The sequence below is a fragment of the Symphalangus syndactylus genome, chromosome 2, assembly GCF_028878055.3.
Source record: "Symphalangus syndactylus isolate Jambi chromosome 2, NHGRI_mSymSyn1-v2.1_pri, whole genome shotgun sequence".
Taxonomy (NCBI): domain Eukaryota; kingdom Metazoa; phylum Chordata; class Mammalia; order Primates; family Hylobatidae; genus Symphalangus; species Symphalangus syndactylus.
The window spans coordinates 52,248,455-52,267,662 of record NC_072424.2 but is presented as its reverse complement, the minus strand read 5'-3'; the positions used below and the strand labels follow the sequence as shown (position 1 = coordinate 52,267,662).

The 19,208-nt window shown below is 37.1% G+C and overlaps 1 protein-coding gene across 10 annotated transcripts in view; it reads left to right on the top strand.

Moving 5' to 3' along the window:
- Nucleotides 1-19,208, top strand: part of SMAP1 (small ArfGAP 1) — a 187,621-nt gene that overhangs the window by 68,131 nt on the left and 100,282 nt on the right. For 9 of the 10 annotated variants that reach the window (XM_055256971.2, XM_055256991.2, XM_055257020.2 and 6 more), the window contains exon 3: nucleotides 16,481-16,566. In XM_055256971.2, coding sequence (XP_055112946.1) covers nucleotides 16,481-16,566 — 86 coding nt within the window. Of the gene's footprint in view, nucleotides 1-15,319; nucleotides 15,381-16,480; nucleotides 16,567-19,208 lie in introns of those variants that run through there. The other variant, XM_055257034.2, reaches the window with a different exon arrangement.

The following is a 19,208-nucleotide window of genomic DNA, read 5'->3' as shown; positions in this document are numbered from 1 at the left end:
AATGACTTACAGTTGATTAAAGTACAATATTTGTGTGATACCTCTGCTATCTTTAAAAAATAAAAATCTGGAACTGGAGAGAACCTAGAATATTGATAGGCAGTCAGAATTTAAATTTTACATAAGACGTGCAAGTTTGTTTTACTTAGAGCGGATTCCAAGAATGTATTGGTTTGAGCCTTCCTCCTGGGTGCTGTCTTAGATATTGGTGAGTGATTATATTATCAGTTTATTGCAAGAAAGTTTTCATGACACTATTTTTAAGTCTGTGGATGAAGGTGAGATAAGCATAGTATTTTCCATGTGAGTTCTGCAGAAGAGAAACATAAATAAAATATATAATTAAAATCAATTTTACCTGTTTTAATTTTTTTAAATGAGGCTAATAGAGATTTAAAATAATATAACTGGCTCACATTATCTTTTGTTGCACAGCAGTTGTATGGATGTATCAATTTTTATGCATACACTAGTAGCCACTGCAGATTTCCTTTACTCGGTGTTTGATAAGTCTTCTGTGCTTATGTGTTTAACTATATATTTAAATATAAAGTGAGTTTCTTTTAGACCAAAAATAGCTACATATGGTATGCTTCTTCAGTATGTAGTTTTATATCTTTTTTTGTTTCAGTGACGTTTTTTGAATTACAGTTTATTTTTTAACTACAGTTTATTTTTAATATTCTCTTGTTTTAGTTTTCTTCTTCAGTGACTCCTCTTACCTGTATGTTGGATCTTTATTGCCTAACGGCAATATTTATCATTTGCTTTTGGATCTTTTTTATTACTTTTTTTAATTACATTTTTTTCCTTCTTTTGCCTTTCCATTTATCTTAGACTATTATTTGTTGTCTTGTTTCATTTTGTTTAATGTTTATTTCTGAAATGTTTTTTCTTTTATTTCCAATTTTTTCTTGGTTCTGTCATTTTAATTCTGAATATTTCTTATTTTAAAATTTCAAATTTGATTGTTCTGCTTGTCCATGTCTTTAATTTTATATGCTTTTTCATCACATACATGTCTTTTAGCTAGTTCTGAAGTAGTAGGTTACAGTTTTAATCTGTTTTTTGGGAAAAGTTTTCTAGGTGTGGTTTCATTGTAGAGCTGTTATTCTTACTCGTTTTAATATTAACTTTATATGAGATTTTACCTTGATTCTTTCTATTGATCATTTTTATGCAATATTCATTTTCCTTTACTTTTAGGAGGAAGTCCTATTCAAGATAGCTTTTTTAACTTCACATACCTCCCTCTTCTGTTGTTTTCATGTAATGTTTAAAAACAAGGCCATGGCTGGATGCGGTGGCTCACGCCTGTAATCCCAGCAGTTTGGGAGGCCAAGGTGGGTGGACCACCTGAGGTCAGGAGTTCGAACCAGTCTGGCCAATATGGGGAAACCCCGTCTCTACTAAAAATAGAAAAATTAGCCGGGCATAGGGCATGTGCCTGTAGTCCCAGCTACTTGGGAGACTCCGTCTCAAAAAAAAAAACGAAAAAGAAAACCAAGGCCATTTGTTGAGATGTTCTGTTCCCTTTTTGCACTTTTATCTGAACCATCTCCTTTTGTATTATCTCCATTATACCTGTCCTGTTCAATTTTGAGTCAATTCCCAGGTTTTTTCTTTTTCTCAGTTTGGGGTCCTATCCTGGAAGAGAAACTTCATGGTCAGATATGAGAGTTTGTAGGGGCTAGACTGTCTCTCCCCATTCCAAGCTTATTGTGGCCCATTCACACTTAATTGTTATTGGACTGTGTATTAGTGTGTTTTCACACTGCTAATAAAGACATACCTGAGACTGGGTAATTTATAAAGAAAAAGAGGTTTAATGGACTCACAGTTCCATGTGGCTGGGGAGGCCTCAAATCATGGCAGAAGGTGAAAGGCACATCTTACATCGCAGCAGATGAGAGAATGGGAGCTAAGTGAAAGGGGTTTCCCCTTATAAAACCATGAATCTCATGAGACTTACTCACTACCAAGAGAACAGTAAGGGGAAAACTGCCCCCATGATTCAATTATTTCCCACTGGGTCTCTCCCACAACACATGGGAATTATGGGAGCTACAATTCAAGATGAAATTTGCATGGGGACACAGCCAAACCATACCATTCCACCCTTGGCCCCTCCCAAATCTCATGTCCTTAACCTTGCAAAACCAATCATGTCTTCCCAACAGTCCCCCAAAGTCTTAACTCATTTCAGCATTAACTCAAAAGTCCATAGTCCAAAGTCTCATCCAAGACAAGGCAAGTCCCTTCCACCCATGAGCCTGTAAAATCAAAAGCAAGGTAGTTACTTCCTAGATACAATGGGAGTACAGGCATTGGGTAAATACAGCTGTTCCAAATGGAGTAATTGGCCAAAATGAAGGAGCTACAGGCCCCATGCAGGTCGGAAATCCAGCAGGTCAGTCAAATCTTAAAGCTCAAAAATTATCTCCTTTGACTCTGTGTCTCACATGCAGGCCACACTGATGCAAGAGGTGGGTTCCTATGGCCTTGGGCAGCTCCACCCCTATGGCTTTGCCTCTGTGTCTTCGCAGGGCATAGCCTCCCTCCTGGCTGATTTCACAGGCTGGTATTGAGTGCCTGTGGCTTTTCCAGGTGCATGGTGCAAGCTGTTGGTGGATCTACCATTCTGAGGTCTGGAGGATGGTGACCCTCTTCTCTTGGATAACTAGGCAGTGCCCCAGTGGGGACTCTGTGTGGGGGCTTGCATGACACATTTCCTTTCCATGCTGCCCTAGCCGAGGTTCTCCATGAGGGCCCCACCCCTGCAACAAACTTCTGCTTGGACATCCAGGTATTTCCATACATCCTCTGAAATCTAGGCGGTGGTTCCCAAAAGTCAATTCTTGACTTCTGTGCACCTGCAGGCTCAACACCACAGGGAAGCTGCCAACCCTTGGAGCTTACACCCTCTGGAGCCATGGTCTGAGCTATACATTGGCCCCTTTTAGCCACAGCTGGAGCAGCTGGGATGCAGGGCACCAAGTCCCTAGGCTGCACACAGCAGGGGGCCCTGGGCCTGGCCCACAAAACCATTTCTTCCTTCTAGGCCCCTAGGCCTGTGATGGGAGGGGCTGCCAGGAAGGTCTCCGACATGCCCTGAGGACATTTTCCCCTTTGTCTTGGTCATTAACATTTGACTCCTCATTACTTATGCAAATTTCTGCAACTGGGTTGAATTTCTCCTCAGAAAATGAGTTTTTCTTTCCTATCGCATCATCAGATTGCAAATTTTCCAAACTTTTAGGCTCTGTTTCCCCTTTAAAATTGAATGGTTTTAACAGCATCCAAGTCACTTCTTGAATGCTTTGCTGCTTAGACATTCCTTCTGCCAGATACCCTAAAGTCATCTCCCTCAAGTTCAAAGATTTACAAATCTCTAGGGCAGGGGCAAAATGCAGCCAGTCTCTTTCCTAAAACATAGCAAGAGTCACCTTTACTCTGGTTCCCAACAAGTTCCTCATCTCCATCTGAGACCACATCGGCCTGGATTTCATCGTCCATATCATTATCAGCATTTTGGTCAAAGCTAGTCAGCAAGTCTCTAGGAAGCTCCAAACGTTCCCACATTTTCCTGTCTTCTTCTGAGCCCTCCAAACTGTTCCAGCCTCTGCCTCTTCCCCAGTTCCAAAGTCACTTCCACATTTACGGATATCTTTACGGCAGGGCCCCACTCCCGGTACCAGTTTACTGTATTAGTCTGTTTTCACGCTGCTGATAAAGACATACCCAAGACTGGAGTAATTTATAAAGAAAAAGAGGTTTTTTTTTTTTTTTTTCGAGACAGGGTCTCGCTCTTTCGCCCAGCCAGGAGTGCAGTGGCACAATCTCGGCTCACTGCAAGCTCCGCCTCCTGGGTTCACGCCATTCTCCTGCCTCAGCCCCCCGGTAGCTGGGACTACAGGTGCCTGCCACTGCGCCTGGCTAATTTTCTGTATTTTTAGTAGAGATGGGGTTTCACCATGTTAGCCAGGATGGTCTCGATCTCCTGACCTCGTGATCCGCCCGCCTCGGCCTCCCAAAGTGCTAGGATTACAGGCGTGAGCCACCATGCCTGACCTAGAAAAAGAGATTTAATGGACTCACAGTTTCACATGCCTGGGGAGGCCTCACAATCATGGCAGAAGGTGAAAGGCACGTCTCACATGGCAGCAGACAATAGAGAATGAGAGCCAAGTGAAAGAGATTTCCTCTTATAAAACTATCAGATCTTGTGAGACATATTTATGACCATGAGAACAGTAAGGAGAAAACCTCCCCCATGATTCAGTTATCTCCCACTGGGTCTCTCCCACAACACCTGAGAATTATGGGAGCTACAATTCAAGATGAGATTTGGTTGGTGACACAGCCAAACCATATCAGACTGGGGAAAAATCCTTTTCAACTTCCTGTGCTTTTCTCAAGATTGATTCACTGTGATTTCCAGTTTATATATCTCTTGAATGTTTTGGTATTTTTTTCTCAGATCCATTGGACTCCCCATTAGTTGCAGGCATCAGGCAGTTCTAGTGGTCATTGTAGTGGTTTATTCCTACCTGATGGCATTTTGAGGTTTGGGGGGATAATCAGTCAGTTAATTTTGTTGTAACTATCATCCATTGGTTTTTAGTTTTTCTACCTAGGCCTTTCTGTTTTCTTTTTTCTGGGGAGATTCTGGGAACTTAGAAAATTATCTCTGCTGTTACAGAATTTTTATGATAAGCAATACTTAATAGAATAAAATTTTACTTAAAGGTAACCTGGAGAACTCTGTGTTAGAACATTATTTAATCTCTTAGGGGTTTGGCCCTTGGATAAATTTTCATAGTGTCTTCTAGAACCAGGCACATAATAAGGTTTCAGTAAACAATTCTTGGTACACATTTATTCAATAAAACCGTAGGCCAAAAAGCCTTTTTTCTTATTTTGTGGGAGGATTTCTCATTATAATTCGATCAAACTAACACCGTTTCTCAAATTAGGGCCTCAGGTACATGCTTAACTGAGATTCAGTTGATGCTGAACCTTTGCTAGAATCATTAAATGTATCTTCAAAGAAGAGCAGAGAATGGAGCAGCCTATAGCACTGGGTTTTTATATTGCCTACATGTGAAGATTGAGGTAAAGAAAGAAATGTGATAGTGTCTGTAACAAAATTTAATCTGTGAATTTTAATAAGAGATTTGCATTTTAAGCAATCCATTTGGAAAAAAGTACATAAATTTTTAATTTGAATGTGCAAGATTATGCCCTATATTTTCTTGTTCCTCTTGATTTGTTAAAAATTTTTAAGGTTAAACTTTAAATGAGGTCGGTAATACTAATAATTCTTTTGAAAATGGCATATTTCATGTAGGTGATTATCACTATGTCAAAGGAGTGAACAAAATTGTTAAGATGTTACTTAGTGGAAGATTTTCATTTAACTCCTAATTCTTTTTTTTTTGTTATACTTCAAGTCCTAGGGTACATATGCACAATGTGCAGGTTTGTTACACAGGTATACATGTGCCATGTTGGTTTGCTGCAACCCATCAACTCGTCATTTACATTAGGTATTTCTCCTAATGTTAACTCCCCCAGCCCCCCACCCCCTGACAGGCCCTGGTGTGTGATGTTCCCCACCCTGTGTCCAAGTGATCTCATTGTTCAATTCCCACCTATGAGTGAGAACCTATGAGGTGTTTGGTTTTGTATCCTTCTGATAGTTTGCTGAGAATGATGGTGTCCAGCTTCATCCATGCTCTACAAAGGACATGAACTCATCCATTTTTATGGCTGCATAGTATTCCATGGTTTATATGTGCCACGTTTTCTTAATCCAGTCCAGTTCCAAGTCTTTGTTATTGGGAATAGTGCTGCAATAAACATACATGTGCATGTGTCTTTATAGTAGCATGATTTATAATCCTTTGGGCATTTCTAGTTCTAGATCCTTGGCGAATCGCCACACTGTCTTCCACAATGGTTGAATTAATTTACAGTCCCACCAACAGTGTAAAAGTTTTCCTATTTCTCCACATCCTCTCCAGCATCTGTTGTTTGCTGACTTTTTAATGATTGCCATTCTAACTGGTGCGAGATGGTATCTCATTGTGGTTTTGATTTGCATTTGTCTGATGACCAGTGATGATGAGCATTTTTTCATGTGTCTGTTGGCTGCATAGATGTCTTCTTTTGAAAAGTGTCTGTTCATATCCTTCACCCACTTTTTGATGGGGTAGTTTGTTTTTTCCTTGTAAATTTGTTTGAGTTCTTTGTAAATTCTGGATATTAGCCCTTTGTCAGATGGGTAGATGGCAAAAATTTTCTCCCATTCTGTAGGTTGCCTGTTCACTCTGATGGTAGTTTCTTTTGCTGTACAGAAGCTCTTTAGTTTAATTAGATCCCATTTGTCAATTTTGGCTTTTGTTGCCATTGCTTTTGGTGTTTTAGACATGAAGTCCTCGCCCATGCATATGTCCTGAATGGTATTGCCTAGGTTTTCTTGTAGGGTTTTTATGGTTTTAGGTGTAACATGTTAGTCTTTAATCCATCTTGAATTAATTTTTGTATAAGGTATAAGGAAGGGATCCAGTTTCAGCTTTCTACATATGGCTAGCCAGTTTTCCCAGCACCATTGATTAAATAGGGAATCCTTTCCCCATTTCTTGTTTTTGTCAGGTTTGTCAAAGATTAGATGGTTGTAGATGTGTGGTGTTATTTCTGAGGGCTCTGTCCTGTTCCATTGGTCTATATCTCTGTTTTGGTCCAGTACCATGCTGTTTTGGTTACTGTAGCCTTGTAGTATAGTTTTAAGTCAAGTAGTGTGATGCCTCCAGCTTTGTTCTTTTGGCTTAGGATTGTCTTGGCAATGCGGACTCTTTTTTGGTTCCATATGAACTTCAAAGTATTTTTTTCCAATTCTGTGAAGAAAGTCATTGGTAGCTTGATGGGGATGGCAATCAATCTATAAATTACCTTGGGCAGTATGGCCATTTTCACGATACTGATTCTTCCTATCCATGAGCATGGAATGTTCTTCCATTTGTTTGTGTCCTCTTTTATTTCATTGAGCAGTGGTTTGTAGTTCTCCTTGAAGAGGTCCTTCACATCCCTTGTAAGTTGGATTCCTAGGTATTTTATTCTCTTTGTAGCAATTGTGAATGGGAGTTTATTCATGATTTGGCTGTTTGTCTGTTATTGGTGTATAAGAATGCTTGTGATTTTTGCATATGATTTTGTATCCCAAGACTTTGCTGAAGTTGCTTATCAGCTTAAGGAGATTTTGGGCTGAGACTATGGGGTTTTCTAAATATACAATCATGTCATCTGCAAACAGGGACAATTTGACTTCCTGTTTTCCTAATTGAATACCCTTTATTTCTTTCTCTTGCCTGATTGCCCTGGCCAGAACTTCCAACACTACGTTGAATAGGAGTGGTGAGAGAGGGCATTCTTGTCTTGTTCTGGTTTTCAAAGGGAATGCTTCCAGGTGTTGCCCATTCAGTATGATATTGGCTGTGGGTTTGCCATAAATAGCTCTTATTATTTTGAGATACATTCCATCAATACCTCATTTATTGAGAGTTTTTAGCATGAAGGGCTATTGAATTTTGTTGAAGGTCTTTTCTGCATCTGTTGAGATAATCATGTGGTTTTTGTTGTTGGTTCTGTTTGTGTGATGGATTACGTTTATTGATTTGCGTATGTTGAACCAGCCTTGCATTCCAGGGTTCAAGCTGACTGGATCCTGGTGGATAAGCTTTTTGATGTGCTGCCAGATTTGGTTTTCCAGTATCTTACTGAGGATTTTTGCATTGATGTTCGTCACGGATATTGGTGTAAAATTCTCTTTTTTTGTTGTGTCTCTGCCAGGCTTTAGTATCAGGATGATGTTGGCCTCATAAAATGAGTTAGGGAGGATTCCCTCTTTTTCTGTTGATTGGAATAGTTTCAGAAGGAATGGTACCAGCTCCTCTTTGTACCTCTGGTAGAATTTGGCTGTGAATCCATCTGGTCCTGGACTTTTTTTGGTTGGTAGACTATTAATTATTGCCTCAATTTCAGAGGCTGATTTCAGTCTTAATTCTAAACTGCCTAATTTAGGTAGAACTGAGAGAGAATAAATAATAAGTTATTTGAAAATAAGGGCTTAAGTCCCCCTATAGAGTACAGGAAGTTGTTAGGTGGTGTTGAAAGAATACATGCATGTATCAGTCATCTAGAAACATAATTATTAACTTTATTGCACATAATATTTTAGAGGTTATTCACTTTCCTGCTTTGTGTGAATTTAGTGATAGAAGATAGCAATCATAGTTAAAATACTGGCCTGGGACTATAGAACTGGGTTCTGCTTCTGGCTCTATTAACTAAATGGTGGGTGATCTTCAGTCCTTCAAGAAAGTGACTTTTTTTATATTGTATTGTCTGGTCATATGGTAAGTTTTAATATTTTTTAAATGTATCATTATTATTTTTATAGTAATCTTTATTTGTTTATGAATCACTGAACGCATACCACAGTGTGCTGAGGGCCTTTCAGGTAGAAAGGTAGAAGAAAGCATGTTGTGTTTGAGAAAGTAGTGTTCTGTGACGAGAGTGCTAGGTGCAGTTACATGTGTCAGAGGAGGTAAAGGTGAAGGTTACAGCCAGTGACTGGTTTGGTGCTGATCTTATGAGTGATAGTAGGGAGAGAGTAGGGAGCTCTTAAAATATTCCTGCAATAGCCTAGGCAATAGATGACTAGATCCTGAATTAACGTAATGGCAGTGGACTTGATAAACAGGAGATGCCTGCCTGCAAAGAATATATTGAGGAGTTATAATAACCAAGACTTTTGGCAGAAGAGAGGAGAGTCCAGGATGATTCCTGAGCTGGGCCTTAGGCACTTAGAGTGAAAGTGATGGTTTATTCCTGGACATTAAGTGGTATGAATATTATAGTAAGTAGAGATGACAGAAGAGTGTAATGTGAAACTTTTCCAATTTTGTCATAACAATGTTTAATTGCATTGCTTACAAAAAAAGAATACATTCTCTCCATTTGTAGTAATTAGCAAATGCTGCAACAGATAAATAAATATCTGAATATCTAGAAGTTGTAAAAAGTATGAAAACTGCTACCTCTAATTCCACATCATCATTAAAAAATTTGAATTGTGTGGTTTATTCTTTAAAAAAATAATTAAAACAGAGAACAACTTCCCCTAAAAAACAATTTTTGAAACTGAAGGAATGGACTCTGTATTAAATATTTCCAAAGAGTTCCTGAGACCAAGAACGGTGGCCCTTCTTTTCCAGCAGCTGGAATCCAAAAGATCTTGAAACCAGTCCTGAAAGGCTTGCTCCTATGCAAGAAATCCTGGTGGATTTTGAGAGGAAGATAGAGAAATTTCTGGAAAATTTCAAGTGGTAGTAGAGGTGAGTTACTGCCATGAAGAATTTATCCAGGGACTAAAAATATTCATTTTTCTTATAAAAGTTTTTAAGACTTAGCTGGAAATAAGATTTTCAGTTGAAAATCCTAGTCTTTGTGTCTTAAAGCTTTTAATGAATAGAAAATAATAGAGCAAGTAGTTTCCCCCCTCCCACACAAATACATTAAAAATTTAAGAAAGTTTTAATCATCAGCAACAATGTTTCTATCAGATGATGATACTGGAAAAATACATGGTAAATAAATGCCATATTTGTGCTTTGAATGTATTTTGAGTGTAAGATCTGCCTGGATGAGATTTTTAAAAATATATATTCATGATCTTTTTGATTTATCAGAAGACTTTGTTCTGCTTAGTAAAGGAGGAGGTCTCCTTTTTCTGATTCAGGTGCTGCTTGGATACCCTACTGAAGCTCCCTCTAGATAGTATTTTACTTAGAAACAATGCAGGATTACTATAGCCCCTCTAATTATTTTATTTAGTTCTTGGGAATAGAAAATATGTGGACATGGTACAAACTTTAAAGGGTACAAAAGTGCAGTGAATATTCTCCCTCCCACTTCTGTCTCTGTCATTCAGTTGCCCTCCATAGAAGTAACCATATTTATCAGTTTTTTTGTATATTTTTCCTCAAATATTTTATGCATATATATATACACAGACTTACAGCTGGCATACATTTTTATATCCTTAGAAAAATCTTTTAACCCGTAGGTAGAACTCTTCTTTCTCTCAATCAGTTCCTCAGAAAATGGAGTAGAAGAAAATTGGTGTATTAGTGTGTTCTCACACTGCTATAAAAATGCCACCTGAGACTGGGTAATTTATAAGGAATGGAGGTTTAATTGACTCAGTTCCTCATGGCTGGGAGGCCCCAGGAAACTTACAATTATGGCGGAAGGCGAGGGGAAAGCAAGGCACATCTTACATGGCAGCAGGAGAGAGAGAAGCGTGCAGGGGAAACTGCCATTTTTAAAACCATCAGATCTCATGAGAACTCCCTCACTATTATGAGAACAGCATGGGGGAACAGATCCCCATGATTCAGTCACCTCCCACCAAGTCCCTTCCCAACACCTGACGTGTGGGTATTACGAGATGAGATTTGGGTGGGGACACAAAGCCAAACCATATCAGTTGGGTAGAAAACTATTTTAAATAGTTATTAGATTAATTTTCTTCCTCCAGATTAAACATAGGCATGTAGCAAGCTTCTATTAAACATTGATGTTTAAGATTTGACTATTTTAACATTTTGCAGTTTTGCCATTGAGAATTTAGAAGATCTAATTGCAACTTAATTGTAACCTAATCATTTGCAATATCTGCTTCTCTATTATTTTACCCCCACCTACCTCATTTAAAAAAGAAAAACAACCAGTAAACCTCAAAGGGCAAGTCAGTACACACATACAAATTTGTGAAAACTATGCAGATAGCTTCCTGAAACAATATGTTAGAATGAATTTTAGTTTTACTATTAATGGCTGTTGCTCAGGTACTTCTTAGCATCTGAGGGACAAAGTACAGGGGTAAGAAGAAGATACTGAGAAAAAGGGAGATGTACAAAGAAGGAAAGTCCAAGAAGCCACATTTATGAGGCTTAGCCACTGAGCATGGAATAGACTGTATTTGGCTTTAGTTGGCCTAGGACAAATAGAAGCCATACCTTGAAGTAGATTCTTCACTTAGAGACCTCCGGTTTCCAAGATTTTGGAAGATTAAAACAAAATATTTGACAAGTCTTCTTTTCAGGGGAATGAATTATTAATTTGGAATTTCAGGTGGTATGTCATTTGTTTTGCCTTTTATTATATTTAATTATTGTTTCCTGATCCTGACAGTGACGTAAACTTGGGCACACTTTGTTTTATCTGTTCCTACTCTTTATCTTCACACATTTATTTCAAGGTTTTGTTTTCAGTAAAACTGTTGTGTGCTGCTTAATTGCCGTTTGTCACTGGAGATGCCCTGTTGACATAAAACAGTGATTTTTTTTAACATTTACAGTACTATTAAAAATGAATGAAATCTCCTATTACATTTGCTTGCTTACTCACTGATTCTGCCTATTTTCTTTTTATCTATTCCCACGTTTTGTTCTATGTGTCATTTTTTGTATGTTTTAGTTTATTAAATTAGATAAATGTGATAAGCAATGTCATTTAAAATTTTAAATTGACAGCCCCAATTCTCTTCAGTCTCTGTAAAATATAAATGACTTAAAATTGTTTTAGAATAGGAGTTTTGCTGTTTTAATGTTAAAACTGTGATTGGGTGAAATGTTTTGTACTTAGGAAGTTTCACAAATAGAAATGTTTCATATACATTAGATTGTGATGACAATATGTTAGGCAGTAGATGAATTTCAGCAATTCAAAAAGTATTTTAAAATATTGACATCCAAGTGATGTGATGCTTTGGGCTGGTGATGTTGTATGTGCTAGGTTATGTGGGGAAATTAAAAACACATCGATTATGGATTGATGAAGGCAAAATACTTTTAATAGTAGGGTTTAGGATTCTTAAATGGTTTATTACACCACTTCCAGGTGAAGCCTGCCTTTGTAATTATAAGGGTGGTAAGTTTGGATGAAGATGAGTCAACTAAAAAAGTGCAGTACAAAACTCATCTTTCTGGGAACATATGTTAAATGAGAACAGGCTGAATTTAATGGGAAAAGTCAGTAACAGTAGTTTAAAAATATGTTCAATTGGCAGGGTGTGGTGGCTCATACCTGTAATCCCAGCACTTTGGGAGGCCCAGGCGGGCAGATCATCTGAGGTCAGGAGTTTGAGACCAGCCTGGCCAACATGGTGAAACCTAGTCTCTACTAAGAATACAAAACTTAGCTGGGCATGGTGGCACGCATCTGTAATCCCAGCTACTTGGGAGGCTGAGGCAGGAGAATCACTTGAACCCGGGAGATGGAGGTTGCAGTGAGCCAAGATTGTGCCACTGCACTCAAGCCTGGGTGACAGTGAGACTCTGTCTTAGAAAAAATACATAAAAATAAAAATACGTCCAGTCTACCGGCAGAAGTACATGTTCACTTATTCCTCAATATATTAATATATTTTTCTTACACTAAACATGAATGTCGAGTTTGTATAAAATAGATTCTTACAATCATTTCTTACTTTGTCAAGAATATCAATATATTTTCTCCTCACTGGATGCTTGACTTGTTTTTTAAATCTTCATTTTGAGATGAAGTATAGTTTAATAAGTAAATAAATGTCTACTTAAAAATATTTTAAAAATAAATTTAATAGAAACTTTAACTTAAGTAATTCAGAGTCCTCGCCTTTCTTTTTTCATATTTGAAGTGTGAGATAAAGAGAAAAAAAAAATACTGACAGTGAATGATGTGACTTCTGTAAAGCCAAAGAATTTTCAAAATTACTAAGATCTTTGAATTTTTAGTGATTTATTTGATAGCCTCACAATTATCCCTCCTATTGAAGAAGTGAAAGCAAGTTTAGAAAATTTAAGTGTTTCAAAATGATGCTAAGTACTAAGTATTAAAATAGTACTTAGGGTCTGGCTTGATTCGTAGGAACTAGATGGTAGAGGTTCAGATAGCTAGTTTATTACCAATAATTTAAAAAATAGATGGCTGGGCGCGGTGGCTCACGCTTGTAATCCCAGCACTTTGGGAGGCCGAGGCAGGCGGATCACGAGGTCAGGAGATCGAGACCACGGTGAAACCCCGTCTCTACTAAAAATACAAAAAATTAGCCGGGCACGGTGGCGGGCGCCTGTAGTCCCAACTACTTGGAGAGGCTGAGGCAGGAGAATGGCATGAACCCGGGAGTCAGAGCTTGCAGTGAGCCGAGATTGCGCCACTGCACTCCAGCCTGGGCGACAGAGCGAGACTCCGTCTCAAAAAAAAATAAAATAAAATAAAAAAAATAAAAAAAATAAAAAATAGAGCTTAGTTTTTCTTTTAGACAAAAGTAAATGTCATTTATCCCTACCACACCTCCCGTTTTTTTGCAACCAGTCTGCTTGACGTAGCTTTGGAAAACTGAATAATTAATTGCCAAAGAATAAGCAGAAGCATTTTTGGTGAGAGAACATAAAAGAAAAGGAATAATGTTTTAACAACAGGAATGATGTTTTAATAATAGAGGTAACACTTATAGCATCTTCTGTCGTGTCGTAAAATTTCCTAGATGCTTATTTTGACTAGCTGCTGCATGGTGATGTGGATTGGGAGTGAAGGAACTGAATCTTAGTCTCAGCCATGTCACTAATGCATTATATTACCCAGTAGAAAAATCATACAACCTCTTTGTGCCTCAGTTTCCTCTCTGTAAAATGAAAACCAGGCCTCTAAAACTAAGAGCCTGCTGTTAGTAAGCCCTGCAGGACATAGTCCCAGTTCCACTGGATGAAGCCTGAAATATCAAAATCATTGATGGGTGATGTTGGTTCCATCGCGAGTTGAATTATGGAGACTGATAGAATCTTAGGCCTGTTACTTAACATCTTTACAGATTCCGCTTCTTTTCCTATAAAATTAGGATAATAATGCCTGTCTCATGGTTGTTTTGAAATTTAAAATCGCAAATATAGGTAAAGTGTTGAGGCTAATGCTTGTCACTGTAGCTATTATGCTATTTTTATTATTTTTTTTCCTGCTAGTTACTGGGCAGAGTTTACTCTTCAGGGTCTTGAGTCCTTGAGGACAGCCAGTTTGCCCCATATTCTTTATCGCCTCCCCAAAACATCAGCTCCTGTTGTTTTTTTCCCCTGCCCTCTCATTTCCAAATTGCCCAATCTTTCATTTTCACTGGTTCTTTTACTGCTCCACTACCTCCCACCCTTTTCTAGTCTACTTTTTAGAAACCTAGAAAGTAAGCTTACCAATATATTTTTTATAGTCACAAAATGATCTCTCTACATCTGTGATGTCATTGAATTCTTGTTTCCCCAAATCCCAACTAACAAACACATCCATGCACCTTTACGCAGTCCCTTTTTGGCAGTGGTCTCCTATAGAAATGACTCATTATTCCACATCACCTCTACCTTTCAGATTTTAATGTTACTATCTATTTGTGATAACATCACTAGAACAATGCTTAATAGTTTGGTGTAATGTACATATCTGCCTTGTTCCTAATAATTTTTTATTTTCCCCCCAAGATATTAATGAGCTACATTAAGTACAGTCATAGTCATTGAATATAAGATACTGCTGATTTTAAGAAGCACATCCACTTTATGGACCAATAAGAAAAAAAATACCAATTATTAGACACCATCAATTGTGAGATGCATTCCTATTTCAAAGATGTTAAAATATGAAAAAATGTAAATGAGGATTGATGAGATATAGTATAGCATTTTTAATCTTAACTTTTCTGTTAAAATTTCTATATATTTTGCTTGCTTGATAGAAACTTTTCAAATTTTCTTAATTTTGCAGTTTCAGTGAACTGTATCTGAATTACTTTTTGCTTCATTGCAGACTAAGAGGCATTTTTACTTGGTCTAGTTCTTTCCAAATGTTTAATGTCTTTATGATTACATAACTTGATCATCTTCTGTTTACAAATTCCCATCACAGCACAAAGATGCAGCATCATTTGAATGCTTGAGATGGAAAACATTTTTTTGATTTTCAGGAAGGGTGAGCTATACTGAAATTTTCTCAGCTCTTTTCCCCCACACAGAATTACATATTAACTCTTCTTATGCTAACTTCATGCTAGTAGCCACTGTGATGTCATAGAGCCCTCTGACTTTATACTGTTTACCTTTTATAATTTTTTATTTTACACAATTTTGAAGCTCAGATTTATTTTGCCTTCTATGTCATCTTAGAGCTTAATGATAAAGCTCCCCCCCTTAATCCATTTTTCTCGCCTCTCCCCACCATTACTTCACTTTCTCATTATCTCTAGAGGGAAGACTTAGAAATGTAGTTTACTCTGAGAGAATACTTATATTGAGGTGAGGAAGAATAGATACCTAGAGGTGATTGTATATTGGAATTTAGTGCACTTTTAAACTCAGTTGGGAGAAGAGTCACTATATTTTTTTGTTCGAAGAAAGATACTTCTGTGTACACTTGAGGGCTACAACTCAAGGCAAATGTCAGGTAACCTGTTAAATCTGGATTGTCATCTCAAGGACACAGGGGTGTGTGTCTGGGAAACAGGAAGAAAAAGAAATATTATGAAAACTGATCTCTCTACCAGTTAAAACATTTTAAGGAACTCAAGTTCTATGTAAATGATGTCATATAATATTGTAATGTTCTTAAATCTTACATTTAGTTTCTAATATAATAGAATATCAAGGAAGTACTGTTTGGATAGTCATTCCTCACAGATGACACTGAAACCTAATTAAACTGGTTGAAATGATTATCAAATTGTTTTATTCTTGCTGAGCAATTGTTCTTACCATTGGAATTCACAGATTTTTAGGGAGGAGGTTCTGTGAACTGAACTTATATGTAAAGTTTGGGCATTAGGCACAATTTATTAGTAGAGTTTTGTGGGGAAACTCCTCAAAGGGATTATTATTAATAACTCAAAAGAAATTAATACATTTCTGCAGAGTTCTAGGTCAGCACTGTTTCTCTTTTATCCGGCCTTCATTGTGATCTTGATTGTAAATCAGTAGAATCCCAGGGTATTTCAAAGCTCAAAACAAAGAAAACTTGTCAGCCCTGGAAATGGGAGCATTGTTCAAGTGGTGCACTGGAAAAAATGGCTGTACTGCCTACAAACTACCAGGGAATTCACTTTTAGGAATTAGTAAGTGTAAAGGTGGTACTGTTTTCACAAAAAAAGACATTTAGATTATGGACTATGGATCAGCATATATTGATAAATGTGAAGGATTAAAAATATGCTTCTATTTTAACTTGAGTGATTAATTTTGTAGTTGTGATTTAAATTATATTTCTAAGGAGAATATATATTGGAAATAATAAATTATTTGGTATTTGTGTATATGTGTATATGTATGTATGTGTGTATGTATGTGCAGGAATCACTTTTTAATGTTTATGTGAGTAATGAAAAGAATTTTTTTTGTTATAGTGCATGCAAGATATGGGAAATACTAAAGCAAGACTACTCTATGAAGCCAATCTTCCAGAGAACTTTCGAAGACCACAGACAGATCAGTATCCTTTAAAACTTGTTTATTTTGAGTGTAAAAAACATTAACTCATTTTTACAGTTCATATTTTATCTGTTAGTATTTAGGAAGATGTGAACTTTATCATGCTACCGTTCATTAAAGATAGAAATTGACTTGCTGTGAGCTGTGCTTTGTAGATGGTAGGTTTTTAGTAGGAATTTGGCACACAGATTACATAATTACATAAAAATACATGATACATATGGTATTTAGATGTGATTACAGACCCCTGATTCACAATGATTATTTGACTTATGATTTTTCCACTTCATGATGGTGAGAAAGCAGTATGCGTTTGGTAGAAACTGTACTTTGAGTACTAGTGTAACCATTCTGTTTTCACATTCAGTACAGTTATTCAGTAAATTTCATGAGATATTCAATACTTTATTAAAAATATGCTCTGTGTTAGATGATTTTGCTCAACCGTAGGCTAATGTTAGTGTTCTGAGCACATTTAATGTAGGCTAGGCTAGGCTATGTTTGGTAGGTTAGGTGTATTAAATACATTTTTGACTTAAAATATTTTCAACTTAGGATGGGTCTACTGGGGCCTAACCCATTGTAAGTTGAGGGGCATCTCTGTTACTAAGTGTAAAATGTTATGACTGAGTCTTCTTGATTGTTCTCCATCTCTCGATTGGAAAGTATATGCTGTTTATTATTTTAGACTGTTATTAGAGACTTGATTTGTAAGCATCCTATGTTAGAAATAATTTCCATATATTCTTTGATTACCTTTATATAGTAGTTATATTTATGTGAGGCAGTGTGGCATTTAGAAGACAAATTACATAGTATTTTTTACATAGCATAAATTCTGAGTAATTTACACTACTGACACTCTGTTGTAGGTTGCACAACTATGTTTGCTTTATGAATCCACCTTTATGAGTGGATAGAATTGTTTCCCACATAATCCACCTTTATGAGTGGATAGAATAGTTTCCCATGAAAACATTTTAATATGTTTTTTATGTTTGTTAAATATAAAATCATAATTCTGTAGGATATAACTCACAGTTTGAAAAAGCAGCTCATCAAAATTGTGCTGCTTTATAAATAAGATTATCTGATTAATTGTAGGTACGTGGATTCTGTTTGAAGGTAACATTTGTGACTTTGACAGTAAAATGTAGTTTATTAAAGATCAATTATATTGTACCCATTTGTATAGTAAAACAATTTGTGTGGCCAATGGAAGAAATATCTTTTCTCACACAGAGATATAGGTCATTATATATTTATTTCCACATTTGGACAGAAACCTTTTAAATTATAATTAAGAAGTTAGTAATTTGTATTTGGCCTTTTCTGTTTCTGTTCACCCCACTCCTTTCTCACAAATTTAGCAATCTGATATCCAAGGCTGTATTTGTTATAGAAAGTTTGCAGGGTTAATGGTAGAAGGTTCATTTCAGGTATAAAAAATTGTGTAAGTAAAACTATGGAGGTATGAGAGAACGTGACTTTTTAGGGCAGAAGAAGCTTGGAAGGTATTTTGGTCCAAATTGCGAAGGGTTTTCAGTATGATGTAGAGTAGTTTAGACCTCATTTGATTGGCCCAAGTGTTTAAAAACACATGAAGGGTTTTGAAGCAGGAGAAACATTAGAAACATTAACTTCCACTGTAAGGAAGAATAGTTGGAGGTGGGAGGAGAGCCTAGAAGCAGAGAGACCATGTGAAATACTTGTACAGCCCAAAATTAGCAATGACGATCTAAGTTAGATGGTGGCATTGGTAATGGGCAGGATTAAATTGGAGAGATTGGAAACAAGTTGGGAAAGTGGGAAAGCTAGGTTAAGATTGGCTTTGGTTCCGAGGAAGTCACTAAAATAACCCTGAAATTTCTAGCTTGGTTGACCATAAAGCTTATTCACTGGGAGAAGGAATTCATTACCAGCAGGAGGATTAAGAGTTAGAAATGGAAGATAATGAGCCATGCTTTCTTACTTTGGGCGGATTGATGCTTCTGTTACACATATACATGGAGTTACCCCATTTGGTGGCTGGAAACATGAGTCTGGACCCTAGAAGAGAGCAGTACATTCTGATTGAGGAGTCACTTATTAGCATGTAGGTGATGATATAAAGTGCTGGGTCAGGTTATGTTTACCTAGGGCACCAGTCCTTTATTTTGCAGATTTTATTGAGAATCTTGAGAATTCTTTTCCTTCTCTGAAAAATGAAAGCCTATGGTTGAATCCTGAAGAACAAAGCCTGGTAGAAGGAAAAACAGCCCAGCATACAAATCAGCATTGTAGGTGGTTGTTACCAGCTGCTTGCTGGTTACATTAATTTATTCCCTCTTTTTTTGCCCCCCACTCACAAGCCTGAGTTGATACATGTGACCCCTCAAATAGCAGAATCCTCCTTTTCTGGAAGTTTGTGTCTGTGGCAGGGTGGGGAGGTTGGGTTGGGTTGGATTTTTTAGGTGTTCCTTGAATATAACAGGGTAAATTACTTGACATTTTTGAAAATTTTGGTTTCATCCTTTATGTGTTACCTATGGATGAGAGTAGCTTCCAAGTTATTTAATTTATTACACTGATTCCATATTGTTTTCAAATTATCATGAAGGATGTTGAGGGCAGGACAGTATATATCTTCTTGGTATCCTCACT